This window comes from Calypte anna, chromosome 17, assembly GCF_003957555.1.
Source record: "Calypte anna isolate BGI_N300 chromosome 17, bCalAnn1_v1.p, whole genome shotgun sequence".
Lineage (NCBI taxonomy): Eukaryota > Metazoa > Chordata > Aves > Apodiformes > Trochilidae > Calypte > Calypte anna.
Genome location: NC_044262.1, coordinates 685,948 through 713,569, shown reverse-complemented (window position 1 = coordinate 713,569; position 27,622 = coordinate 685,948). Strand labels below are relative to the sequence as shown.

The 27,622-nt window shown below is 48.7% G+C and overlaps 1 protein-coding gene across 5 annotated transcripts in view; it reads left to right on the top strand.

Moving 5' to 3' along the window:
- Positions 1-27,622, top strand: part of EHMT1 (euchromatic histone lysine methyltransferase 1) — a 93,795-nt gene that overhangs the window by 51,343 nt on the left and 14,830 nt on the right. For 3 of the 5 annotated variants that reach the window (XM_030461143.1, XM_030461142.1, XM_030461145.1), the window contains exons 4-19: positions 1,858-1,899; positions 6,687-6,864; positions 8,323-8,459; positions 9,031-9,219; positions 9,816-9,896; positions 11,891-12,011; positions 13,631-13,762; positions 15,634-15,779; positions 18,387-18,530; positions 19,274-19,500; positions 20,195-20,359; positions 20,779-20,861; positions 22,381-22,487; positions 24,386-24,508; positions 26,488-26,589; positions 27,318-27,422. In XM_030461143.1, coding sequence (XP_030317003.1) covers positions 1,858-1,899; positions 6,687-6,864; positions 8,323-8,459; positions 9,031-9,219; positions 9,816-9,896; positions 11,891-12,011; positions 13,631-13,762; positions 15,634-15,779; positions 18,387-18,530; positions 19,274-19,500; positions 20,195-20,359; positions 20,779-20,861; positions 22,381-22,487; positions 24,386-24,508; positions 26,488-26,589; positions 27,318-27,422 — 2,082 coding nt within the window. Of the gene's footprint in view, positions 1-1,857; positions 1,900-6,686; positions 6,865-8,322; positions 8,460-9,030; positions 9,220-9,815; positions 9,897-11,448; positions 11,488-11,890; positions 12,012-13,630; positions 13,763-15,633; positions 15,780-18,386; positions 18,531-19,273; positions 19,501-20,194; positions 20,360-20,778; positions 20,862-22,380; positions 22,488-24,385; positions 24,509-26,487; positions 26,590-27,317; positions 27,423-27,622 lie in introns of all 5 variants that reach the window. The other 2 variants (XM_030461141.1, XM_030461144.1) reach the window with 1 other exon arrangement.

Genomic DNA, 27,622 nt, shown 5'->3' with positions numbered 1-27,622 from the left:
TTTTTGGGGGGGAGGCAAAAAGAGATGTGAAGTCATCTGGTGTGTTCATGTTACACTGGGGGTGAAGGAAAACAGAGCTTTCTTGGTCATTGGCCCAGTTTGGTTGTTTGGAAGTTCTGTTGGCACAGGTAGGGAATAGCTGCTGGAACAGGCAGATCCCCAGTGCCAGTGCTTGGTCTGCAGCCCTGGGACACTTGGTGTGAAGCCCCAGTGATGCTGTCACTGTGCTGTGCCTCATGTGGAGATGCTGGCCTTAAGATGTTCTGCACTTGGGTCAAGGAGGGGGTTTCCAGCCCTGCCTGGCAGTGTGAATCAGACCCAGAAACAGGGAGGTGCTGTGCAGGTTTCTGTGATGGGTGCCTCTTGGGTACCAGCACATGCAGAGTGATCCTCAGGTGTCACCCACACAGCACAGCAATAATGTGATGGGAATCACTGGGATCTAGAGCAGGGGAAGAGAGGAAAAAATTTAAAGAAAATTAAAAAAAGGAAGAGAGGTGGCACCTATCCAGCCACAGGTGGGGAAAGGTGCCCTTGGCTGTGGCACCACCTGGAAACAGGTGGCAGTCCAAAGAGCACATCAACAGTACAGACCTTGTGGGCACCCAGTCCCAGTGGTGGGGCAGAAACCATGCCTGCCACCCCTTCCCAAACTGATGATTTCCCCTCTCTCTTCCCCTGGTTCCATTTGAATTCTCTTGCACCTCTGCTGTGCTCTCTGGCCGGCAAACTGGGAAGCCCACAGGCAGTAGGTGCAGCATCTCCTGTAGGGCTCCTCTTGCCCAAAGAAGGCTTTGTAACCCAAAGTGTCTCTGGAGCTTTCCTCCAGCAGCTGATGTGTGCTCAGGGCAGGGCAGGAAACCCCCAGCCCTGGGTGCAGTTCCACACAGAGAGATCCCTTGGGGCTGAGCAACTGAAAGAGGCAGTTCCCTTCTTAAAAGATAACTGCTAGGTTAGGAGGGAGTGTTTTCCTCATTCATATTTTATGGTTTATCAAAAGAATATCTTCTCACAACCCCTTGGGTTTCAGGGTCTGTCCCTGCCAGGCTGTGGGGGTGCCTCACACCCATCCTGTGATGGTCCCATCCATCCCTGGGTGCTCACACAGGAGCAACTGCCTCAAAACCCAAAGGCTGCAGTTCTTGAGCCCCTCCAGGAGAGCAGAGCCTGTCCTCAGCACCTCTGGCTGCTTCCCTGGGGCTTAAAATAGGGAGAGGGAGGAAATTCACAAGAGGGGTGGTAGGAAGAGCTCAAGCTTCTGCATCTGGATGCGAACCCAAGGTTTGGTCTCATCTCTGCCAGACAATAGAACATCTGTTTTGTTCAGCCTCCCTGATAATTACTACCTAATTTTTCCCCATTGTCTTTCAAATTTCCACGCTGTTTTCTTTTGAGTAGTGGAGCCCTTCCTAGCTGTCATTTTTTAAAATCCTGATTATTTTGTGGTTGAGCTGCTTGTAAGCACAGCAGTGCTGTAGCTTTTCATGCACCAGGCTCTACGTTCACACCTTTCCCCCTTCAAAACCAACCATTCTTGCAAGTGCTGTTTTCCAAGGAATAAATTGTGGAAATCACCCTGAAGTTGATGTTAGAGGACACAATACAGTTGCTTTCTTGATAGAGTATTCTTGTAGACATGTGCCACCAGTGAAAAGGAGGGGAGGGAAGGTATTTTGTTGCCTGCAGAGTGTTTGTTCACCCTGGCATCTTCAGAAACCTGCTGGGGACCAAAAATTATTTTCTGTAATCCAGTAATTGTCAGGGGACCTTGGTAGCCTTTTCGTGCACATGTGGTTTGATCTTTGAAAGGAAGAAGATAATTGTCTCACAAATGTAACCAGCTTTTTCTCTGTTTAGGAGTTTCTTCCTGAATTGGGATCGAAGCTGAATCTGAAGCAGGTGACAACTTTAATTGATGTTGTTGTGTGGTAGGGTCGTTTCTGAACAGGGACCTCAGCAGCATCATTTCTGCTTCCCTTCTGATTAATGCAGTACAAATGCTGTGCCTTTAGCAGAATTTCTTTCTTTCTTTCTTATCCATTTACAACCTGATAAACCCAAAAGTTTCCAGAACCAGGCAGCAGACTGAGTGTGTGTGTGTGTGTGTCCTGAACTTGGAGAAGGCCCCTCCTGCTTAGAAACTCCAGTTTATGAGCTTAACACCATAAACTGGAAGGATAAAGGATGGCAGGTAATGAAAGCATCCCAGAGCTGTCTGTGGAGGCAGGAAGAGCAGATGGCTGGACTGGGAATCCCAGGTTACATTTCTGTTCAGTGCTGGGTGACCATGAGGCTGTAGCTTGAGGTGTGTGTCTCTGGTGGGATTTTCTTAGGCTGAGGTCAGGATTCTCTCTCTGCTGCCCTGAAATTCAGTACTGCAAACTCCCATTCTGCAGTGGAGGAGAAGGGAGAGGAGCACCACTGCAGCTCCTCCAGGCACTCTCACCTGCTTGTGATCAATTTTTTATAGCAGTCTTGTATTTCTTGCTTAAATTATCATTCACCAGTTGTTGGAGGGAGGTCCCCTGGGAGCTGCTGCTTTGTGCTGTTCAAAGGCAGTGCTGTGGCACCAACCTCCTTCCCTCTGCATCCCAGTGATGGGGGAGAGGGCAGAGGGCTCAGTGTGACAGCTGCTGTGTCACCCAGGGGCACTGCTGGTGAGTTTAGTCCTCCTGGCTACCTGGCTTTGGTTCCTAGCTTGTACTGTGTCCGAGATGAAAGCCCTGGAGAGAAATCAAACAGCTCATCCGTGTGAGCTGGGGATGGTTTCAGGTGCTGTGAGCACAGAGCTGACCTGTGATGCTCTTCAGAGCAGCCCTGCTCCCAAGCAGGACCTGCAGGACCTGTGCCATGTCCTTGCCCCAACACGTGGATGCAGTTCTGCTCTGGTTTCTCCTTGGCTGTTATTTGCTTGCTTGCTTTGGTAATGGGAAGCTCTCTGAACTCACCTGTGAGAGGAGTGCCACGTGTGCTCTGTCAAACCAGCACGGGGTTTCATTGGTAAGGTTTGTTTGGTCTGTGTGTTTGCTTTTGGAAGTTTGAAAAAGGAGGATATCCTGTCGTTTTGCCATTTTTTAGTAACTTCTCCCTGCTGCTGTAGGGGACTTCTGTGCCAGTAATAGGAACATGGTCAGTCCCACTGATATGTAGAAGGCACTTGAGCTTGGTTTTTATCAGCACATAAAACACTGTGGTTTTGCCCCAATCTAAGCACTTTGCTCAAAAGTTTTATTTTGCTTGAATGTTTTACTCACAATGGTGTTGGATAGAGCAGTGCTCATGGTTTTGCTGTTTTCAGACACAGCCATCTCTGGAAACCTTGGCTCAAGCCTTGGAATAGCTGTCCCCAGCTTCTTGACTATTCCTTGCAATGCCTGGGGTATAACAGTGACTGTGCAGGATTTTGTGTAGGATGAGCTGATACCACAGGGAAGCTGTGAGAAATAAAGCCATTAGCAGTGTACTTTCTTTCTCTATAATATTTGGCACAAGTTTTTGGTCCTTTCTTGGCTTCCAGTGGTCCACATGTGATGGTTAGGATGGAGGTGGGAACACAGGTTGCTCATACTGGTGTCCTGGAATTACCTCTGCATGGGATTCACCTCCTGAACTTCTCTAAATCTGCAGATGAAACCAAAACTCTGACTGTTCAAAATCTAAGTGTAATTAGAGAACCAGCAAAAAGACTGTGGCTGTTTTGGGTGGGGATAATGGACAGCAGTGGAGTTTATTTAGGGTCAGGAACACAGAAGTGTGTTTGGGTGGATAACAGGCACCTGCTTGGTGCAGTGTCCCCAGGAGGAACCCCCCCATCACGAAAGGGGCAGAAGGTGACATGTGGCAGGAGCATTAATCAGCTGTGCTGTGGGGTGGGAGGGCTGGAGGAGCTGCTCTGCCTGCCCTGCTCCTTCTACAGGAGAAAGAAACCTTCAGCTGAGGTTGCCTTTGGAACAGCCTTTTCCCTTTTCCTTTTTCCTTCCTGGCAGGAAGCTGGCTGGAGCTGAATGGGCTTTGAGGCATCCCCTGGTGGTGCTGGGGCTTGGCAGGCAGGTCTGTCACCTTGGGGTGTAAAGGCATCACTGGAACTTTGTGTTTCCAGTTCGCTTTGGTAGCAGCCCCAAAGTGGCTGTGGTGGAACCAGCTCTTAGCCAGCCTGGTGGGATTTTAGAGAAGTAATTTCCCAGCAGAGCAATGTGCTAGATTAGCAAAGCCTCTTCTGGGGGAGTTTAAATTTGGAGCAGGTTGAGCAGAGTGTAGGAGACCAAGATGGGCTGTACCTACTGGCTTGAGTTAAAGGACTGGTGGAATTCAGAGACATCAGAACTGTGAAAAGAATAAAATTTCATCCAGTAATGACTCTGCTTGCTGGAGGGGTAAAAGCTAATAAGAACAGCAAAGGTGTAGCTGTTTTATCTAGCTAACTATGAAGAAGGATGGTGAGAAAACTAAGTGTAAATGTTTTCAGTTCTTTGCTGATCCCTTTTATTACAGTCCTTAGATTTTATATATATATATACACACCCCCCCACACACATATGTCTCACTGCTGGCCTGTTCAGTTTCCCATGCCATCAGGCTTCCTGAGAGATCTGGTCACCTCTCTGCAGGAATTCTTGTTATTTAGCATTGCCTCATTTGCCTCCAAGTAATAACCCAGCTCTCACAAGGCTTAATTTGATTTAAAAAACTCTTTTACTGGAATTGCCATGAAAAAGTCACATTTAGCAGTTGTCACGCAGCCCTATTGAAGATTTTTAATTTATTTCCATATTGTAATTACAGGGGGAGAGAAAAACCCCAAGCTAATAAGATAGTACATTTTCATTTAAAATTTGATTATGTTCTTCCAAACATCCTGGCATGGTCTAAATGTGAATTCTTGATGTTTGGGAGTAGCAGCACGTTCTATCAGAGACCACTTGCAAGCACCCACACTTTAAGGACAAAAATGCAGCTTTTCTGGACACTGGTTGCAGGCAGCTCTGCATCAGATCTGCCTCTCCCAAGCTCATTTTTCTAATTTTGAGTTAAAAATGGAAAGCAGTGGATGTTCCAGGGGGCTTGAGAATTCTCAGAATAATTGTGTAACCAAGAGTTACTGTTAACCTTCAGATGGATAAACTGGGAACTTTTAAGATGTATTAATAGTATTTTTGTGGCTATTATTGGCACACTCTACCCAGCACTCCTGATGTGCATTTTCTAAGGGATGGAATAACTGGGAGCAGCCTCAGGAGTGATCCAGCATTCAGAGAATGATCCTGTGGACACTTAATTTGCTCATTTGATTAAACCTATTGAAGAGAGGGTTGTTGGGTTTGCTTTGTTTTTTTTAAAAAGGAGTAGTTGGCCACAGTCTGTAAGTATCTAGTGAGAGTGAGAGTTTCTGATGATACAGGGCTTTTGGCTTCTTAATTCAGCTGAAAAGCATCGTGCATTTAATGATTTGAAAGTGAGAGCAATTAAGCAGTGGAGCCACATATCAAAGGATGTGGTAGATTTGTTGTCTTTGAAATTGTTAATCCCAGACTGGATGCCTTTTAAGAAAAGACACAGCAATTCAGCCGTAAGTTATGGGCTTGATGTAGGAATCATTGGCAATTTGATGGCCTTTTTGTGCAGGTCATTTTTGATTATCATTCCAGCTTTTCTGCCTGAGCCCCAGTCCTCCCTTGCTGCCAGCAGCGTGCACATGGCAGGGCTGTAATTAGGAGAATCAGTCACTTCCCCCTTTGTTCCCAAGGTCACACCACTTGAAAGCAGTGTCTCAGAGTGCCTGTCTGAACCCGGGCTTTAAAGGGTGTTTTTATTGCTTACTGATTTGTTTTATTTCTTTCTTTTGTCTGGGTTCCTCTTTCTTCCTCTTCTGGTGTTTCAGCTGCTGCTTCACAAGTCCTGGAAGGAGCATTTTGCCTGCAAGTGGAGCAGCACTAAAACATTCCCAGCACAGGGCTTGTAGTCTGAAGTTTTCCTAGGTTTTCTAGAGCATCTCTGCCAACCCTGCCTCCTGCTCGACAGTGCTGGGGACAGCAGAGTGGAGAGGGGTGTGGATGGATGGTCATCTGGTCAATAGGAGGGCAGACAGAGTGTAAAATGTCACATCAGAGTGGCAGCATTCACCCCACTCTGGTAACACAGTGGTGGCCACAGGAGCTGCAGTGTCAAAGAGATGCTGTTTGTGCCTGTGCTTAGGGCAGAGGATGGAGCCTTTGCTGGGCTGGGTTGTGCCAAACCCCACCTGAAAGGAAAGATCCCTTCCCATTGCTGCTTGCTCTTCCAAACCATCTCTGCAGATCTCTGTTCTCCTGCTCTTGGGGTGTTTCTCAGGGAAGAGGAGTATTTATTGCAGGGCTCATCTTCTCCAGAGCCACCCAAATGCCTGTGGACAATGTGCCTGAGCCTTTCCTGCCCTGCAGTTGCTCTGGATCTGCCACTGCCTTTCAGCTTCAGGGCCAGCAGCCTGGGAGTGTTTTGCTGACTTTAGGCAAAGTAACATTATCATAAAATCACAGAATGGTTTGGGAGGGACCTTACAGATCATCTGTTTAGTGCCAGAGGAGGGGCTGTGTGCTTTTGCTTTGAATGTGTGGATCTGTCTTCAAATGAGAGTGAGAAATGGATTAGATTTACTGTCTTGGGGTTTGTTTTAATGCAGGGGCTCAATTTAACTGCATTTTGTTTTCCAGCATGCAAGTAAAGACCCCAAAGATGGGAGAGACAGCAGAGATCAAAAAGATTCCAAGGAGGAAGGCAACAAAAACATCTTGGAGTTTGGGAAGCCGTTGCCATTGCCCTCTCTCCCAGGCCTTCACCAGTCACTACCTCAGAACCAGAGCTATGTGGCCACCACGAAGTCGCAGACAGGTGAACAGAACAGACCCAGCTCCCAGTGTGTGTGTGGGGCTGAGTGGGAGAGCACAGAATCACTGTGGTTTCAGCATCTTTAAGATCCTTACATCCAACCATTAACCCGTCTCTGCTGAGGCCAGTGCTAATCCACATCTGCACAGCTTTTAAACACCTCCAGGGCTGGTGATTCAGCCCCCTCCCTGGGCAGCCTGGGCAGTGTTTAATTACCCTTTCAGTGGAGAAGTTTCTTCTAATGTCCAATCTAAACCTCCCCTGGTACAACTTGAGACCATTTCCTTTTCTCCTGTTGCTTGTTACCAGGGAGAAGAGACTAACCTCCCTCTCACTTCAACCTCCTTTCAGGGAGCTGCAGAGAGGTGAATAGAATCAGAGAAGGGTTTGGATTGGAAGGGATCTTAAAGATCATCTTGTTCCAACCCTCTGGCGTGGGCAGGGAAAGCTCCCACCAGACCAGATTGCTCCAAGCCCCAAAGTCCCTCCTGCCCTGCCTTGTTTTATGGGGTGCAGGTCCCTCCCAGGTGGTGTGGGCAGGTAGGTGTGAGCATCACTGCTGCTGAAACTTGGGTTCCTAGAGGAGACACTTCCATCATCCTGTGGGATCTTCTGAGGATGTTCTTGTATCTTCTGGAAGGACTTTGTGTGTCACTGCAGCAGCTGGTTACCACAGAATGCATCCATGTAAATAAACTTGTGTTAACAGATTTTTGGAGAAGTCTTTTCATAGCTGTTTGAAGATTTATCAGAGAGATGAAGAAATGCTTTTAAGGAACAGGCTGTACAGCTGCAAGCAGTAATAATGGTGCTGAAGCTGCAGGTTGCACTTAAAAGAGCCTGCACTAAGCATCCTTCTGATGTGTTCACCAAAGACAGCATCAGACAGTGAGGTGTGATGCCTGATTTGATTAGAAGGCCAGGAGGGAGACTTAGCAAATTAAGACCCAGCCAAAGTCATAAAAGCATCAAACAAACTTCCATAGTAGGTGTGAAATGAGGTTAAATGTTGAAATGAGATTAAATGGTAAATGGCCCTTTATTTAAGGTGCCTTTTCCCTTTGTGTTTTTAAGTTACTGTATAATCACTTTTACTGTAAGTTGGTATTATTAGCCTTGCAGTATCTATTTGAGCAAGTTGGATTCTGTTCAGCCTCCTCCAGCACCAGCAGTACTGCCAAACACAGGCTGATCTAAGGATCTGGTATTATGGGTGGTGGTTTAGGGGCCAGGAGGAGCAGAGGGGATACTCACAGGTTGGGTGGGTTTGCAAACTGGCAGAAAGTTCTTTGTGTGTGTGTGTGTGTGTGATCTTTTGGTTGACTTATAAATAAATCAATTGAAGTTACAAGCTTTTTACTCAGTGCCCTCCAATGTGATTTACCTCAGTACAGCCTCTGCTATCCCTCCTTTTTTTCATTCCTGAGCCAACCTTGGCTTTCTTTTTCTTCTCTTTTCCAGCTGCTGCAGTATCTCGGAAGAAAAAACGGAGAATGGGAACCTATAGCCTGGTTCCCAAGAAAAAGACCAAAGTGTTAAAACAGAGAACAATGATTGAGATGTTCAAGAGCATAACTCATTCCTCTGTGGGTGCCAAGGTGAGAGGAGCACTGAGCCCACTGGGCATGTTTGTTGTCACCATACAAGTCCCTTGTCCTGGCACACCAAAGCCCTGCAGAGGTGTGGGAACCTCCTGCATCTTCTGTTCTGAGCCTGCACCTTCTCTCTGGTAGCAGCACCCTGCCTGTAGCAGCCTTGCTGCTTTGGAAATGGCTTTCTGAGGGTGGTTATTCAGAGACCAGCTCTCAAACAATCATTTTCCAGTCAACCTTCCCCTTCTGTCCTCTGGAACTTGAGGGATTTCAAACATACCCCATGTGGTGACCTTTTTGTTTTGGTGTCCTCATGGTAACTGCCTGGTGTTGCTGCTTGAGTCTGTGTGGCCCAAACAGGGGGGTACTTGAAAAGGTTTAGACAGGGACTCACTCCTGATCAAATTCTGCTTTTGCAGCAGCACATGCTCTGGAACTTTGGCCTTTAAATTCAGTGCCAGGCTTTTGGGGAATGGAGTGAAAGGCTCCAAGCAGGGGGTGGTCGAGGCTGGGTTCATCTTCTCTGTCCTGGGAGTTGATGTTGTCTCTGTGGCTCATGTGCTTGGACAACTTTCAGAGTGACAAGGACCTGGGTGATGCCAGCCCTCACGTGAATGGGGAAAGCATTGATGTAGACTCTGAAGAGGAAGACTCTGATGAGTTGGAAGAGGAGGATGATCATGGAGCAGAGCAGGCAGCTGTGTTTCCTGCAGATGAGAACAGGGCCTCTAAAGACAGTGCATCTGATGCAGACAATGCCAGAAAGGTATTCACATGCCCTGTGCAGGACTTGCAGGAGCAGGATGGGACACTGCTTGTTCACGTGGGACAGGGGTGGCACAAATTGAGGCCATTTCTTACTTTTCCTGGCCTGCAAGGTGGCAGGAAAGCACAGCAGTGCTAGTGAGACTTTCTGATATCCTACCTCCCAATTCCAGCCTTGCTACATGAGTCTGTGGTCCATCAGACCTGCAGAACCCCCAGCTCATTTAGTCATGGAATTCACCAGACCAGTATGAAACATCTCCTTAGTCTTGCTTGTAGTGACTGGTAAAGCAAATACATTTAGTTCATTTTTTCCAGAATTATGACAGTGTAGACATTGAGGCTGGTTTTGAATAATCCAAGGGAGTTCAGATTTGGTTGGAAAACTTCCTTCCAGGGTCCAGGTTTTGGTTTTTTTCCCTCCTGTACCATTCCCATGGTGTGCATTAACAGCCTGGGAGGTCTTGTCCTGGAGAGAAGATAATGTCAGGGCATGTGGAGGCTGGGGCTGGGTGAGGGCACAGGAGGATGCTGGAGGAGAGAGCCTGGGGAGAGCTGACCTGACTGCTTCTGTTCTTGGGCAAATGGTGGCTGCAGATTGATGATGGTGAGTCTGAGGAGGAACAGGAGTCTGGAGAGTCTATGGAGGAGGAGGAAGATGGAGACGAGTCCGACCTGGTAAGTCTGGCTCCTAAATGTGCTTTTCAGTCTTTGCCCTGGTGATAATGATTTCCCCTTTGCCAGAAGGAGAGGGACTGAGAGCTGAGCTCTGTAGTTTCATGTCTCTGACCAAACTCCCTCTCTGAAGCCACCCCCACACAGGGTATTGTGCTTCACCCTGATCCCTGATACAGTTAATTGCTTTCTGATGCCAAGTAATGGGATTTTATTGTTTTCAACAAGGTGTTGACTGCTTTTAATCATTTGGATGTTAGTAGAAATATTTAAGGGTGCTTAAATTGGTCAGATGTGAACTTGGCAAGTGGTAGGAGGCAGCAGGGTTTTTGTAACCCCCTGAAGCTCTGCAGGGCTGTTAGGAGCTCAGTTTGTTTGGAAATCCATTGGCCCAGCCCACAGCTTAAACTCACCTTGATCTGAGATGCCACCTCACGGTACCAGATGAGCAGCTCTTACCAGAGAGACATCCACACAGCACACAGACAGACAGACACTCCCTGGGAGGTTGTCCCTGTAGTGCCAGGGCAAGACTTTCACCAGCTCTTTGTATTTTTTGATGGCTGGTTTAGAGAAACTGATTTTTTTTTCAATTTAAATTGCTGTTCATTGATTGCCTCTGTCCCCCATGCTCCTCTTTACTTAAAAATTTTGCTCCCTTTCCACAGCATCTCAAGTTGAGGAGCCAGCATTTAAGGCACCCCAACTCTTCAGTCACCTTGAGAACGTTTTTGGCTTCATTTTCTTGATGTTTTGAGCTGAAGGTAGAAATGACTGTACCAAATGAACCACTGACACTCTTTAGGGCTGACACTGCAGGACCAGTGAGGACCAAGCAGCAGGGGCTGTGGAGCCTTCCCCTTTCTTTGGGTGGCTGAGGCCACTCTGCAGCCTCAGCTCAAACCAAAGGTTGAGCTTGTAGTCAAGTCCAAACTCCCAACTCATAACTCCACATCCTAGACTGGTTTTTTTTTTTTCCTCTGCTCAGACCTGGTGAGTCAGTCAGTTCCCTAGAGGGACTGGCTCAGATGCAAAGCCTCTCCCCCCAGCAGGGTGATGCAATTGGGGGAAGCCACGTGGTGGGGCACAACTGAGCCCACACGTGGGGACACTTAGCAGGGGCAGAGTAGACACAGGGTAGAGCTGCCCTGGAGAGCCAGGGCTCAGCACCACCTCCCCTTGGCTTTACTCCCTCTGATAACTGAGCATGGTGCAGCATCATCTTCCTGGGAAGGTAGGGCCTGATCCAGGTGGTGGTCATGGTACTGGGAGGTTTTTCTCCTAGGCTTTGGTGGGAGGTGAATAAGCATCAGGAGCTGGAAGGTGAATCTTAGGACTGAGGTGCTGAAGACTGCCTTACAGGATTAGGGATTCTGGTTTCCTGTTGTTGACTTTGAAAAGCTTCTCCAGATAACTGCATCTTTTAATTTTAAACCCAAACCCTGTTTAGATTCATACCTTGTGTCTGAATATTTGCTGCTTGGTTGGTCTGTGCTCCCCTGTACCTTGCTGAGGGAAGGGGCTGCTCTGCTCATGTTGTGTTCAATTCCCTCAGGTCCATCCCAGTGCTGTCAGGTGGCTCTTTAGGTGCAAGGTGGGTTTTTATTGGCATTTTCTAGCACAGCTGTGGAGCAATGTGAATATTGCAGTTTGGGGAAAATAAAAAAAGCACTATTTTTTTCTTGGGGGGGGGGAGGGAGCAGCTAAAAAAGCACATGTGTGCCTGCATACTGTGCAGAGGGGCTGCTGCAATGAGTGTGGTCTAAGAGCCTAAATGGAAGAGAAAGTGAAGCAGGCAGTACTGAAATGACAGGAAATACACCCACACATGTGCTCCTGTTTCCTTCTTGCTGCTAGAGACATCTTAGCACCACTTGGTTGCAAAACCCCCCGGGTCCTTAAGGCCTTTTCAGATAAGTGCAGGTGTGGGAAGGCTCTGTGCCATGGGTGCTGGTGCCAACATGCCTTACATGCACCTGGCCTCTCTGGTCCTTCAGAGCTCAGAGTCCAGCATCAAGAAGAAGCTGCTGAAGAGGAAAGGGAAGATGGACAGTCCCTGGCTGAAACCCACCCGCAAGAGGAGACGGAGGAATAAAAAGAAACAAGCTGGTTTGCTAGGTAACTGAGTCTGGTTCCTTACCTTCAATGAGCCTTCAGGGAGGAAGGGTGAGGCCCTCTGAGGCCCCTCAGGCTCTGGCTGTCTGCAGAGCTCCAGCGTTTTCCATTTCAGGGTGGTCTGTGTGACAGAGCAGGGCCTGAGCTGGCATCTTGCTGGCAGCATGGGACCTGGGAGGTGGCTTCAGCCTTGGCATGCTGGGGGGATAATTTCTGTGTTCATGAACTCTCTTCATTTTGGAGTATCCAAGACAGACTTCATGTCCCACGAGCTTGAGGAGTTTGTGGTTAGCTGCAGAAGGGAAGGGATGAACCACCCTGGAGTGATGCTCATTTGCTTTGGTGCAACTGGATGGAAGGTGCAGCTTGGCTGCTTGTTCTGAAAGCCCCAGGGTGTTTGGAATGAGCTGCCTCTGGGTCATCTCGTGGTGTGGGAGTCATTGAAATGGTTTCTTTTGTTTTACCTAAGTTATCCAGCCCTCAAAAAATGCTTTCAGTGGCTTTTCTCCTCTGAAAGCTGTGGGGTGGGGAGAGCCAGCAGTGCAGGGTGTGACACTTCAGAACAGTGACAACAAGGGTAGAAAAAAGGGGGTAACCTCTGAGGGGAAACTTCAGCTTCCTTCTTAAGGTTTTGCACATCTGTTGCCACCAAAGGATTTATGGTTCTGTGCTTGCTAATTTGTTGCAAGCAGACCCTGTTGGGGTTTTTATCAGCAGATTTGTGGCTATTTGTGAGCTCAGTGACTCTGGTCTGTGTCAGGTTGGTCACTTCTCTGGGTTGCTCTTCTTCCTCCCAAGACATCTCCTTTCTCAAGAAAAGTGGCCATCAGTCCCCTTCAGAACAAGTCATGATTTCTTCATTGCAGATGCTGAGTGATTTCAGTAGAGGTGGTGCCCAGTTTTCCAGGCTAACAGAAGTCTCTTGGCTAAGCCAGAGTGAGAGCAGCAAACCAGGGGAGAAAGCAAAGCCAAGGGAGTGGGAAGAGACTGACAGTTCCCACCAAGGCTCCAAGGGGTCCCCACACAGTGTGTTCCCAACAAGGGATCCCCATTCAGTCTCTTCCCAGCAGCATCTTTGTGTTCACTTAGAACCAGAACTTGGCTTTTATGTTTTTCCCCTCCCATTAAGCTGGGTGTCCCCTGTCTCATCCCCTCCAGGAGGTCCATGGTTGCTCTGCAGTGTACCTGGAGCCCTTTGCAGCAGGTCAGAGCTGGGGGATGTGCAGATCCCTGGCTCCATCCCTTCCTTGTGCCATTCCAGCCCCTGCTGCCGAGGCAGTGCAGCAGTGCAGCAGCAGAGGTGCCTGGCAGAGGCACAACTTCTCTCGTTTATTGTTTGGTTGGTTGGTTTGTTTTTTGTTGCTCCCTACCTCAGTGGCAGTGGAATATCTGTCTGATCAGGCAGGGAGGGAAATAAGGGATCAGTCGTGCCATATGTGCCCAGATGTTGCATTTTCATAATTCTTCATTTATCTGTCCTCAAGGCCTCTCTGAGGAGCCTGCCTGCTGCCTTATACATGACCCTCTCACCCACACCTGCTTGCCCTCCATTTATTTATTGGTTTTCATTAATTTTGAGGGGTTTTTTTAGCCCTCTCAATCCTTGCCTTGTTTCCATCCAGGTGCTGAAGCCTATAAACCATCTTTGGGAGGCAGGGAAGGGCCTGGCCAGGAGAACAGCATGGAGTACATGGAGGTGTCCCTGGATTCCCTGGATCTCCGGGTGAAGGGCATCCTCTCCTCGCCGGCAGGAGGTGAGTGGGTGGGGGCCGGGACCCCCCGGGACCCCCTGGGACCCTCGGTGGGGTTCGGGGCTTTGTTCGTCGGGAGGCGGCGGGGCTGCTGCCCCCTGGTGGCGGCGGAGGGGATGGGATGGGGTGGGGTGGGGTGGGGTGGGATGGGATGGGATGGGATGGGATGGGATGGGATGGGGAGGGACTTTTGGCAAGGGCCTGGAGTGCTGGGACAAGGGGGGAATGGCTTTAACCTAGCAGAGAGGAGATTGAGGTTGGACATGAGGATAAAATTCTTTGGTGTGCCCAGAGAAGCTGTGGCTGCCCCATCCCTGGCAGTGTTGAAGGTTGGATGGGGCTTGGAGCACCCTAGGCTGTGGGAGGGGTCCCTGGCCATGGCAGGGGGTGGAACTGGGTGATCTTGAAGGTCCTTTCCAGCCCAAACCAGTCTGGGATTCTGTGGTGGGCTGGGGATGGAGTCTGGCTCAGGTGGAGCACGCTGGTTTGGGAAGATGCCCAGCATGGATTCCAAGGTGCTGCCTCAACCCACCTGTCCCACTCATCACCTCCCATCCCTCCCTTGAAGGATCCTGATTTAGCATCTCCCTATTCTCCTCAGCAGCTCCTTGAAGGAACCCAATTAGGATTTTAGACCTCCCCTGTGGCCCCTCAGGATCCTCTTGTTCAGCCCTGGGAAATCAAGGGAATAACATTGGTTCCTGGGTGCTCAGCCCCAGCTGCTGTTCCCACTGCTGAGCTTGCCTTGGATCCAGTGCCTGGATCTGTCTGTCTGTCTGTCCCCCCTTGTCACTCTGTCTCTTTCAGAGACACATCAAAGAGCAGGGGGGAGTGTTTGCCACCAAGGGAGGGTCAGGATGGATGAGGGATGTTTTCACCACAGAGTCTGGATGTCAAAATGATTATGAAAGTGACAGCCTGGAAGGCAAGGAATGAGCTCTGTGATTTGTGGTCTTAGAAAAAGCTCTTAAACCCTTAAGATCTTGACAGGATTTTACATGAAAACTGCAGGGCCTTTCCCCTCTGCTTGTATGTCTTGGGCAGGGAAAGCTGGGGACACTTCAGGGTGAAGCAGTCCAGTGGTAAATGTTTGAGGGTTTGCCAGGAGATGCTGTGACTCCTTAGGGTTAGGAGTGTAGGACTAAAACCAAGCCCTTTGCTGGCAGACCAGTGTTTTGCAATCATGGTGATGGAGTTGAATCCAGAGGAGCCACAACCACGTTCATGCTGTGCCCCCATAGCTGGCAGTCAGCCCCCTCCAAAGCCATCACCCACCTCTAAACTCTGAGAGAAAGAGATGAGGAGAAGGCATCTTGCTGCTTTCTTTTAGCTGGTTTGTTCTCTTTCCAAAATAAATAATTCTTGGTTGGCTGAGACTAAATAGTCCCAGGAATTTTGTTTTCCCATCTGTGTAATAAGCCTCTGCAAATAGAAGTTTTTGCTTTCCTGATTTTCTCTATTTATCACTCCACTAATTATTCAAATTTCCAACTCTGGGTGGCTTCCTACAAGTTTTGTGGTGCCAGAGCACAGTGTTTTCAGGCAGGTGGGGAAGGGAGACAGGCTGATAAAGATCTGTACCTCATTGGTGCTTTTCCTTGTTGAGGTTTTCTCAGACTTAAACTGAGAAACTGTGCTTAACTTATTATTCTCGATTTCATCACAGTTGCCTGGACTAAGAGAAGCACAGAATGCTTTTGCAGACTCTTTCTGGTTTAAGAAAAGGGTCTTTTTTACAGGGTTTGGATGATGTCTTGAAAGCAGTTCAGGACATGGAATGGGAACATTCCAGAGAACATGGGTGGTGTTGATGGACTGGTCCTATTTCCTGGAAGAGAATTTCAGAGTTCATTTGCTGGTTTTCTGTATTCCAGGTCTTTCCAATGGTCCTGAAGCAATGGAAGTGGATGGTCTGCAGGAAGTGCCCCTCTGCAGCTGTCGAATGGAAACCCCCAAGAGCAGAGAGATCACCACGTTAGCCAACAACCAGTGCATGGCCACAGAGAGTGTGGATAATGAGGTAGGAGCCTGTCTTGCAGCTTCTTGATGACTTGTCTGCTGAGGACAAAGACATACAGAATAAAAAGCTGTGTTGGGAACACATGTCAGGTCCCACAGGAGCTCTGCAGCCCTGCTGGGCTGGGAACCCCCTGGTGTGTGGGAAGAGCAGGGCAAACATCTTGCTGGGCAGGCTGAGGGCTGTGGCACTCTGTGTCTCACAGCCAGGCTGGAAGTCCCTCTGAAGGGAGGAGGTGGCTGCTGGAGAGGCAATGGGTGGATCTCTCTTGCTTGTCCTGGCCTGTGCAGCTGGATCAAGTTGATGTAACAGCCACACTTCAGGCCAAGTGGGCTAAAATACATGAATGTGCATCAAAGTGAGAAGATGCAATCAGTGGAAGCTTGGGGCTGGCTTCCCTTGACTAGGAAGGAGCTGATGCAAACCTTTCCAGAGCCAGCTCTTGAGTTTTGAGAATTTGTCAAGCCCTGAGCCAGCTCAGCCTGCCCCAGCCTTCCTTTCTCCTCTTCCTCCTCACCCAGGAGGCTTCTCTTACAAAGCTTCCCATGTCCTGGCAATGTTGTGCAGCCTCCAGGTCTGAAACTGGGTGCACTTGGTGCCTTTCAGAGCCTCACAGCTGGGCTAGCTGGGCTCCACTGGTTCCAGGAGGTAAAACTAAGAGGCAGAAGTGCATTCCTCCCAGAGGCAGGCTCAGCACATCCTCCTCTTACTGGGAGGCACTGGGGTTACTTTCAAGTTTCAGCTGAGCTGCAGACACACCCTGGCACTCTTGCTACTGGCTGGTAGTGGTTCAAGGAGTGAGGATGTCCCTGGTTCTCCTGTAGCATTCCAGGAGAAAGGTGGATGGAGAGGGAAAGGAATAATCAGGTTTGCAGCTCAGCTCTGCTTCTCTGTGCTGGTACCTACTGAGAATTTTCAAACATGGCAAAACTGATGCATTGGAGAGAGAATGCCCTGGAGATTTGTAGGAGAGGGGCACCCCAGTGTTTCTAAATAAAGAAAAGGTGTTTGAAGGATTCCTACTCTTGTATAGGGTGTTTTGACAGTCCTGTCCCTGGGTAAATCAGAGAGAGGAATAGCAAAGGCCATGCTTCATGTTAGATTATTTTTCATAATGGGATAAGTGACTCACAGATGTTGTAAGAATATTGTATGTGTGAATAGTGTGTTCTCCAGACTGTCATGTCCTTGGAGAATGTTATAAATAGTTGAGCACCCTGCTGCACTCTCTAATGGCTGGAAGAAAGCAATTAATAATTCTGTACTTTTTGGAGTTTCTAACAAATAAGATGGTGTGACATAATAACACAGGGACAGTGCAGCTTTTCATGTCTTAATCAAATTTCCTCAGGTTCTAAGTTAAAAATCACTGCATTGGTCCTCTCCTGCCCTCCCTGCAGCCCCTGGGGTCTGTGTGTTAGTGGTGATCAGTCTAGCCAGGGTGTCACAGCCAGAGGTGGATTTTGCACCTGGAATTTGGGTAAGTTTCAGCAGAGATGCTTGGGGCGAATGATGAGCCTCAGTTAAAATTGGTTCCCTTTTTCTGTAGAGGTGTTGATTCTGAAGGAGTAGTGGAGTTGGAAAAAAGCAGAGAGAGTCTAGTTCTGTTGAGAAAAAGCATCAAATCAAACCTCAGTTAAACCAGAGGGTCAGAGTTGGTGATGAGCAGGCAGCACACAGTAAACCAGGCAGAGGTTTGGGATGGTTTCCTTCTGGCAGCCTCTTAGATTTCTAGGGTATAAATGTCCTTTACCCAAGCATCTGGGAAAAGCAAGATTATTATCAAGAGGAACTTCCAGAACCCAAACAGTGTCTTGTCATGCTAGCAGGTGACAACTGAGATGTGGAAAGGTGATAGATGTGTGACTGGGGCAGCAGAAGGATTCTTCCAAGGCAGCAGAGCAAGTGCCACAGACTGGGAAAAGTAGAACCCCAGTTATGGAGCTGCTGTCATTAGCAGAGCAAGGTGGTGCACGAGGAGACAGCTTCCTGAGCCCAGAGCTATCCATGGGTGAAATCCTTTGGAAAACATGCTCAGAATGTGACTTGAGCTGAGCTCTCGTGGAAGCCTGGCTGTTGATCCCTGTGGTCTGGGCAGGGGCCAGTGCTGGATCCAGTTCAGACGATAACTTGTCTGGCAGTGCAGAGCAATTATTTTTCCCTTTATCTTTCCTGTGATTTAGACTTTTGAACAGTAACAAGATTTAGAGTGTATGGTCTTGTTCTCTTGGTCACCCACACCCACTCTTCCTGGCCAAAGGAGAGTGTGTGTTGTGTGAGTCAGGCCCTTGGGACTGCCCCTTCTGCCACTGCTTGGCTGTTGCCTGCTTCCAGTTATGAATTGATTTATTTATTTTATTTTTTTATTGTTGCAAGGAACACAGGACTCGGGGTCCAAATGCATGTTAGTCAGTAAATGATGCATTTCTTCCTGTGAGAGCAGCTCTCACAGCTTCCTGCTGCACTGCTAATGCTATCTGGCACAGGGCTGAATAACTGTGAAAAAACCAGGGCTCACCGAGGCAGCATGCAAAATCTTCCTCCTCACAAGCACAGAAGGAGTGTTTTGGTCTCCAGTAATTTCCTTTCCTTGAATTTCTCCTGTTGCAGCTGGGTCGATGCACAAACAGTGTGGTGAAGTACGAGCTGATGCGCCCGTCTAACAAAGTCCAGCTGCTGGTGCTGTGTGAGGACCACAGAGGCAGGATGGTGAAACACCAGTGTTGCCCTGGCTGTGGATACTTTTGCACTGCAGTAAGTCCCTGCTCTCAGTCTAGGGAAGGAGGGGGTATCTGCCACAGGAGCTGGAGGTGGAGATGGCACATGAAAGGGTTCCCTGACTTCCTCCACCTCGTCCCACAGCAGCACGTCAGGAGGTGTGAGAGGGTACCTGCAAGCATCACCTTCATCTTCCTGGAGACCCCAAGGGGTGTTGCTGAAGGGTTTCCACTGGGATTTCACACGATGGAAGTCATAGAATCATAGAATGGGTTGGGTTGGATGGGACCTTAAAGATCATCTAGCTCCAACCCCCCTGCAGGTGACACTGGGGCTAACAGCTGATTTAATTCCATTCATGTAGGTCCTTGCATGGTTTGTACACAGGTAGTTTTACTCCTGTCTCAAAACACACGTCTGAAGTTTTCTTTTCCAGTTCTGGGGTGTCCTTACAGTACACTGGCACTTCTGGAAGCAAGTGAGAATTTCAAATGTGAGAGGAAAGAGCTGGAAATTGGGACTTCTTGGTTCTGTTTCCCAAGCACAATTTAAAAAACCCAACCATCTTGCTTTGCAGTCCCTAACCAATGGAGTTTTCTCCCCGTTTCCTTGATTTTGTTCTCTTCTAAAGAAGTGGCAGAACTTGCTTACTGTATGGGAAGCACCAGGGACACGAGTGGTGATGAATGAAGTGTTTAAGAGCTCTGCAGATGAAGCATGTAGAAGGGGTGAGGCAGGTGGTGGCCAAGGGGTGAATTTCTCCTCTGTGGTTTTTTTAGGGCACTTTCATGGAGTGTCAGCCGGAGAGCAGCATCTCCCACCGGTTCCACAAGAACTGTGCCTCCCAGGTCAATGACATGAGCTACTGCCCACACTGTGGGGAAGAGGCCTCCAAGGCAAAGGAGGTGACAATAGCAAAAGCAGACACAACCTCGACGGTGTCACTGACCTACGAGCAGCAGAAACCAGCAGCTGTGGAAGGAAGGGCTGACACCACAACAGGGAGGTGAGCTCAGGAGCATGGGGTGATCTCCAACCTCGTGACAGAATGTGCTTTTTGTTGGAATGCTTGTGCTCCTCCTGAGCACCAGGGTGGTTTCTAGTCCTGCTCTGACAAGCCAAACTCTGCTGCAGGAGCCTCCAGGTTTTGTGTTGCTCCATGGGTTAGAGGAGAGCAGCCCCAGGATGAGCTGGGGCAGAGGCTGTGAGGATAAGGAGGGGTTCAGGGGCTAAACCCACCTTCATCTTCTCATTAGGAATGGAATAACTGTGGAATGAGCAGATGTTGCCAGGTCTGCAAAGTGACAGGGAAATTCACATCATACTGAGCTGCACCAATGGGCACAAGTGTAAAGGGGGTTGGAAACTCAGAGGGAAACACAAATGAACCATTTCTGCATCCAGCAGTGCTCCACCTTCCCATCCAATCCAGTCTTGTTCCAATGGCTTTTATGGCTGAGACCCATGTTTCTGGGTTTCCTGTAGCACAGAGTATGTCAAAATGCAATCACAAGGCAGTGCAGGTCCTCGTTAGGAGAAGTTCTTACCAAAAGGGCTGTAAAATGTATTGGTATGTTTTGATTTCACTTAATGCTTGTCTGTATTTAAAATCTATTTCCTTTTCTTCTTTGGGATAAGGCACACACTGTTGTGTAGTTTTAATGATTGTGCTTTTGCTGTCTCTCATTTTTTCTCTTCAGTGGCACTGGGACACGGTTGTCAGAGGAAGATAAGCCAGAAAGTTCAGCAGCTGAAGGGTTTGACATGGCTGGGTCTTCAGTTTTTCCAAAGCCTACTACTAGTCTGACCCAGGGACCAGTTAAAGAAACTCTGGAAAGTGCCCTGATTGCTCTGGACTCCGAAAAGTAAGAACACCCCTGGGCCTCTCCAGTTCCCTGTGAAGTTGTTTAACCTAACGAAAACTCAGACCTTTTTTAGTTCACTTCAGTCACTTGTCACCCCAAAACAGATTCCTGATTCAACAGAACAGTTATGACTCTAAACATCTTACTGAGTTACCTGGAGGATTTAGTTCTTCACTGGCCCTCCAACTGCAGCTGCAGCTCCTCAGAGTTCCCGTGTACTTTAAACACCCAGAATTTGTTGAGGGGTGGCACTGAGAAGCTGCTGGCTGCTGGAAATGTTAAAAGCTCTTTCTGGGGGCTTTTTCCTGTGCCTCTGGATTTGCCCCCTGTGTGCAGACCTGGTCACACACGTGGGGCAGCTGTGGGGTGGGGTGTTGTTCAGTGGATATTGATCTCTCCTCTTTTCCCCATTGCTGCAGACCCAAGAAGCTGCGGTTCCATCCCAAGCAGTTGTACTTCTCTGCGAGGCAAGGAGAGCTGCAGAAAGTTCTGCTTATGCTGGGTAGGTGGCTCCTTCCCAGGACACTGTGTCTGGCAGGACTCCCAGCTCCTGGCAGGCAGCTGCCAGAGTCCAGTTCCCAGCATGGCAGCACATCCTATTCCCCACTGCCCCTCGTGGGGGGACCTGGAGGAGAAAGCCACTTCTGCAAGAGATGTGTCATTGGGAAGGGCTTCATCTTTCTGTGAAGTGTGGACCTGCTCCCCCAGTGGGTCTGCATTTGGGCTTGGTTTTATCCAGAGAAGATGTTTCTGTCTCCAGATGACCTACCTGTGATTTTTTTTTTATCCAGTCCAACAGAACTTTCCTTCCCCATGCAATGGGGCAGTTGGGGATTTGCATCCCCTAGAGGGGTAAAAAGATGGGAGTCAGCTTAAGCTAAGAGCCATCTGAAGGGAAGAGCCCTTCAGTGCAGGGGGTTTGTTTTGAGGATTCATGGTTGTCTGTCACCAGATGACTTGGAGGTGCTAAGCCTGTTTCTATCAACAAGTATTCCCAAGGAATCTCCCTCTCTGAAGGACACAATGTTTCCTTGGCATCCTTTCCTTTCCACTCCAGTACTTTGCAGTACATTTTTAGATGCTTTCTGTTCTTTTCATTTATCAGATTCTTCTAACAAGCAGAAGCCTCATTGTTCATGTCTTCAATAGCACAGAAAATGTTATTCATTGATATTTAACTATGGCCTCATCATATGCAACCTGTTATCATGCCCAGACATCTTTGTCTGGCTGTCACCATCATCTGCCAGTCCTTGCACAGCTGTGAGAATCTCTGGCCAGATCTGAGCTCGTGTCCACTCCCTCCACTTTGTAGCCCTGTGTTTGCAGGGATGCAATGGGGATTGCAGACACTAATTGCAGATAATAGTGGTGAGACAAAAAGGCCAGGTAAGCACCAGCTCTTTGTTGTTTCCAACTCCAGTATTGCTGTAAGCAGCATTTTCCCCTTTTTATTCTTTTGCTGTTCATAGAATGGCTTGGGTTGGAACCATTAAAGATCATCCAGCCCAACTGAATGGACACCTTCAGCTACATCAGGTTGCTCACAGCCCCACCTAACCTGACCTGTGAGGCATCACACACCTCTCTGGGCAGCCTGAGCCACCCTCATCATAAAAAAAAAATAATTCTTCCTTATCTCTAGTCCGAATCTCCCCTCTTTTAATTTAAAACCATCACCCCTTGTTCTATTGCTACAGGTTCTGTTGCCAGTGGTGGTTTTTTTGCTGCATTGAGAGAGAGGAAATTATGAAGCTGCATGAGATGGCCTGGGTAGAAATTTTAATGCCTCCAAGGTATTAAATTCCAGGTTGTTTCTGAAGCTCCTGGTGTGTGGGCTGTTGCACATCTCAAGTCTCCAGGACTGCCTTGAGAGCTTTCTGGCTTGAATATGTTATGAGTTGTGAGAAGGGCTGAGGATGAGCTGGGAACCCATCTTTTAAAAGCTTTGAGTTGAGAACTCTTGTGCTTTCCTCTAATCTCTGACCTGTGGTTGAGAGCATCTGTGCTTTGTTTTTCAGTGGATGGAATTGACCCTAATTTTAAAATGGAGCATCAGAATAAGAGAACCCCTCTCCATGCTGCTGCTGAGTCTGGCCACGTGGACATCTGCCATATGCTGATTCAGGTCTGTCTCCACTTTTGTTCTTTTGGACAAGCAATTACTGGTGGGTTTTGGTTTCCTGCCCCACATGGCTAAAGCATACTTAGAAATCAGCACTGAAACATCTCTCCTGTAAAATCCTCCTTCTTGTCAGGGTTTGCTGAGGGAGGAGTGGTGGAGAGCAGTGTGAGAGTAGTGTGAGGTCTCAGAGGACGTGACAGAAGCTGTGTTTCTAGGCTGTTTTCCAAGCAAACTTCACTGCTGGGGCAATGAGTATGTGAAGCTTTGTTGTAGGGCACCACGGAGCATGTGGGAGCCTCAGTGCCTGGGCACAGCCAGCAGAGAGGTCACTGCCCAACACACCAGCACAGGCTGACAGCTGGCAGGCTGCACACTGCTGCCAAGTTGCTCTTTGTAGCAAAAGCAGGTAGGATCTGGAGCCTGGAAGCTAGCAGAGCCTGTCTTTCCTTCTGTCAAAGCCTGAGTAGCTCCAGCAGGATTTTCCTCCCCAGTGTAAATGAAGAGGGAAGAAGGAAAGATGGAGGTTTGGTTTATTGTCTGAGATTTGGATCCTAATTGAGGGAAGATGGTCAAAACCATAGGGGTTCTCTCATTGAACACATTTCAAAATAAGGTTAAGGAAAAGGGAGGTTTTAGAAAGTTACAATTCTTTTTTGTACTGGTCTGGAGTGAATGGAAGGATGTTCTGTTTACCTGCATGGCTGAAGGCAGCAATGCCACATGCCTGCTGGGATGGTGAGTGTCAGCATCTGGAGTCAGAGGCTTTCAAAGAGCTGTTTGAAGATGCAGCTGTGGGCCTGCCCTGCTGCTCTGGGTCACTGAAGTTACTGCACATGAAGGCAACAGAATGATTCCTACAAGTAAAAGGAGGAAAAATTGTGAGATGTGACAAACACTTTGACCTGAGTACCAGTAGGGTTGGTTTGTTTCCATCATCCTTCATCTCATCTCTTCTCATCTCATCTCTCCCCTGATGTCTGCCTCTTGCAGTAGTGCAGTGTTGGGCTGGGAATGTCCCCAGCTTGTTAAACTTGAAATGCCTCTTCCCTGGCTGGTGTAAATAGCTCAGGCTGTTTAAAACTCATCACAAGAAATGCATTCAGTGGGAGGTACCTGGATGCAATGGGAACAACTTCTTGTGCCAGGTGAGCCTGAGTCAGTCTGTAAGCAGGCCCATGCTTCATGCAGGTGTTGGTGTGTGTGGCCTGCCAGGAACTGGGCTTGCCTTGAGGTTTTCTTTTAACTATTGGGTGGGTTACAGAGCTAAGCCAAGGAGTTACAGCAGGCAAGGTGCAGGCATCTGTGGTGTTTTGGAAAAGAGATTTTGGTCTGAGGCATTCCATGTTGAACTGATGATATTCTCAGAGACCTCAGTAGAAATGTTACTGCTGACTTCAAGAGGAGAACCTAAGCCAGTTTCCAGCATTTTTCTACAGCTCCCACCTCTGCTGCAATCAGTGAGTTGTTCCTCCTGCTTGTGACATGGGGATGAGCTGATTGTTCTGCTCATTGTGTCCATAGAAATTACAGACCAGGGAAAACAAAGCTGCAAAGCTGCTGGAAGAAGGAAGAGGCTGGTTTTCCCAAACTGGTACACAAACAATATTCATAAGGTAGCAGTACAAAATACATTAATGACAAGAGTAATCTGATACCAGCTGTTGGCTGCTTCTTGCTCCTGTTACTGGCTGTAGAAGGCAGGAGAGAGGGCAGGCAGTGTGTGCAGCTTTTTCAAGTGGGACTGACTTCTTTCCTGGTTTTAATTTTTTCCCCACCCCCACCCCCCTGCTTAATATGGCTAAATTTCAGGAAAAAACCTTACTACTACATCTCTACTCCCACATCTTCCCTCTGCTAAATGTTTATAATTGTCCTTGTGTTTGCCTCTGGTCCCCTAACAGGCTGGTGCTAATATTGACACCTGCTCTGAAGACCAGAGGACCCCACTGATGGAGGCAGCAGAAAACAACCATCTGGAAACTGTGAAATACCTTATCAAGGCTGGAGCACTAGTAGATCCTAAGGTAGCAGTTTATTCCTTATCATTTTCTCCCAAAGAAGCCTCTATCCAGCATTTTTTTTCTCTATGGAGTCTCAGTCTTGGGTGGAAGCACAGAGGCAGAGGGGAAATGGACCTGCTTTTTGGGGTATGAAGGCTTGGCAGAGCTTTGGTTATCAGCAGCATCATTTTAATGCTGCAGTGTCCTGGCTGTGAGCAGTTTGGGGCAAGTGCTGCCACTTCCTACATCAGTTTGTGGCACAGAACATCAGGGGTGTTGGATTTCAGATGGGGCCACAAGCAGCAGTGTCACAAATCCATTGCCCTGAACTGGGAGTTTGATTTTCAGATTTCCTTTTCTATAGGCTCTAATAATGAGACTTTGGTGGTGACAGTTTCAAATGGGCTGGTAATTAGGTGCTTGCCAAGCCAGCAGAAATGGCAGGGGAAGCTTTGCTTTTCAAAGGCTTTGTGTGCAGTTCCTTGCAATCACCCCACAGTGACAAAACCAGACCCCACCTTTAAACTCTACCCCTCAATTTCAACAAATACAATAAAATGCAGCTGTCTGTTTGCCTTTAGCATGCTTTTGTTGCTTTGCAAGCTTGGAAGAATACCCAAATCCTTTATTAGTCCCATAAATCAGATGCTATTTGGAGCACAGGAAACGTGGATTTCATTACATCCTGGTGCAGTTGGCTCCCTACTCTGTCACTGCTGGGGAGGATGGGGCAGGGCCAGGGGGATTGCACAGGACATCAAGTGCTGCCCACCCCAAGCCTTAAATGGATCCTTGGGAACCTGGTTCTGAGTTGGGAAAGGACAGGATGGGCACTTGTGGGTTTGTGCTGGCCACTGTCCTGAGCATCTTGGAGCAATCCAGGTGCCTCTCACCTGATTTATTCGTGTGCAGGAGAAAAGAGGTGGGGTTTTTTTTGCTTCTAAAGGTAAAGGGAAGGAAAGAAATCCAGGGCTTGCAAAAGCAAATTAGAAGCCTGAGATCATGTCTGAAGTCTAGACTAGTTTATTATGTTAATTAGTTGCCTGCACCAAATTAGTCATCTTTGTGAAAGCAGCAACACTGCAATTTGAATTCATCTCCAGCCATTTTGATGAGAATTCTGGACATGAACTGCTGTGGGTGTGTGCTGAGCCCTGCAGGGCAGAGAGGATGCTGAGGACAGGGCTGGGGCAGGCAGGGGCTTCTCAGAGCCCAGGGTGAAGATCTTGATCCTGGCAATAGGACATGAAAACCCCATTCAGAACTGGCAGGAACATTCAAATATTAAAACACAACTGGTGCTGCCCTTGGCTCATGCTAACTTCAGGAAAAAATCATGGCAGTTCAGATGTGGCAGGCACTTCTGGGCAGTAGAAACCCTTTCTTTGCCCCAAGAAGCCCACTCAATGTAATCTCTGACCTGAGACATCCCCTCCCTGCTCACAGGGTTGCTCCTAATCCCATGCTCTCTGCCTGGCACCACCCTAAAGCTCTTGCCTCTGACGTTGCTTCCAGGGGCTCAGCAGGAAGGAGTCAGTTTGTTTTTTCAGTCTTTCATTTCCTTCTTATTTCCTGGTCTCTGGGCCTTTGCTGTCTGCTGAGCTCTTGGGATATAAACACTTGATAAAAATCAGGCTCCAGATCTTTGGGGTTAGTGTGGGAGTGTCTCCATCATGACTCACAGCCTGTCCAGCTCCACCAGACTCTGTATTCTCCGCTCCTAGAGGCATTTTTCCTTTCAAGGGGTTTCTCTCCTGTCTCTGCAGATGGGCTGCAGACATGCTGGGGACTTGGTTTGGGGGGCTTCTAGTAGCCCCTGTGCAGGACCTCCCTGTGCAGTGTTGGCTGCAGCTGCCCTCACTCCTCCTGCCAGCACCTTGGGGACTTTTGGAGTCTTCTCCATCCATGAACTGCTCTGCTGGCTCCTGAGCATTGCTGGGAGGGACTGGGAGGTGCTGGGAAGGGATGTCCCCTCTGAGCTCATTTTCTGTGGTTGTGTGCAGGATGCAGAGGGCTCCACATGCCTGCACTTGGCTGCCAAGAAGGGGCACTATGATGTTGTTCAGTATCTCCTCTCCAATGGGAAGATGGATGTCAACTGCCAGGTGAGGCCTTTGCCAGGGGCAGGAGCTGCTCTTTGCAGGTCAGGGACCTGTGTCTGGCTGCAGTGTGGTTACAGCCCTGCTGCTGGAGGAGACCTGAGGAACATCAGAGGGTGGCAGTGCCATGGGCATCCTGGTCTGCTGGAGGAGGTGATCCCTTCCAGTGACCTCCTGGAAACTTCCCTTCCTTGTGCCTCAATCTGCAGTTTCTCCTTTGCCCTTAATTCACTGGTGGAGCCTGTTCCTCAGTGGTGTCACTGTGCCCCTCCTAGCAGGGGGGTTGGGATCACAGACGTGCTGTGGGAAGCTTCACCCAGCATCCCAGAGCTTCTCCATTGCCATGGGATGAGGCAGCTGGGGGAAGGACAACTCCTCCAGGCTGCCTGGGGAAGCTTTTGGAAGAGCTTTTTGCTCAAGCTGAGTGTTGGTCATGCCTTTTGGACAGTCAGCTGTATTTGAACACCCTGGAGACCCATTGCCAGTGTGCTGAGCTGCAGCTAAAGCTGAAGATGGGGCCTGGAATCACCCCGGGCTCTGCAGGACCCTGAGGGACCTCTTCCTGCAGCAGTGCAGAGGGGAGCAGTGAGAGAGATGTGGGGAGGGAAGGGGTCTCTGCCTTCCAGGCAAGGTGCACCTTGCTGTGGCTGCCCAGGGGCTTGTGAAGCCAGCAGGAAACCATCCTGCCCCTTCTGCTTGTCTCACCCTTTCCTTTCCTTTCCTCCCCTCCCCAGGATGATGGAGGTTGGACGCCGATGATCTGGGCCACTGAGTACAAGCACATTGAGCTGGTGAAGCTGCTGCTGGCAAAGGGCTCAGACATCAACATCCGTGACAATGTGAGGCTCTGCCTGGGATCTGGTTTGGAAATGAGCCACAATCTCTCTTTGAAAACTGAAGAAGCCCAAGAAGGCAGATTTTTGGGCTGAGTGCAGGGAGGTGTGGTGGTCACTTGGCTCAAGTGCTTTGGGGCAGTGAGTGAACAGTGTGTGGTAGGAGAATTTTCTTCCATGTTCTGGAAAGAAGTTTACAAGATGGC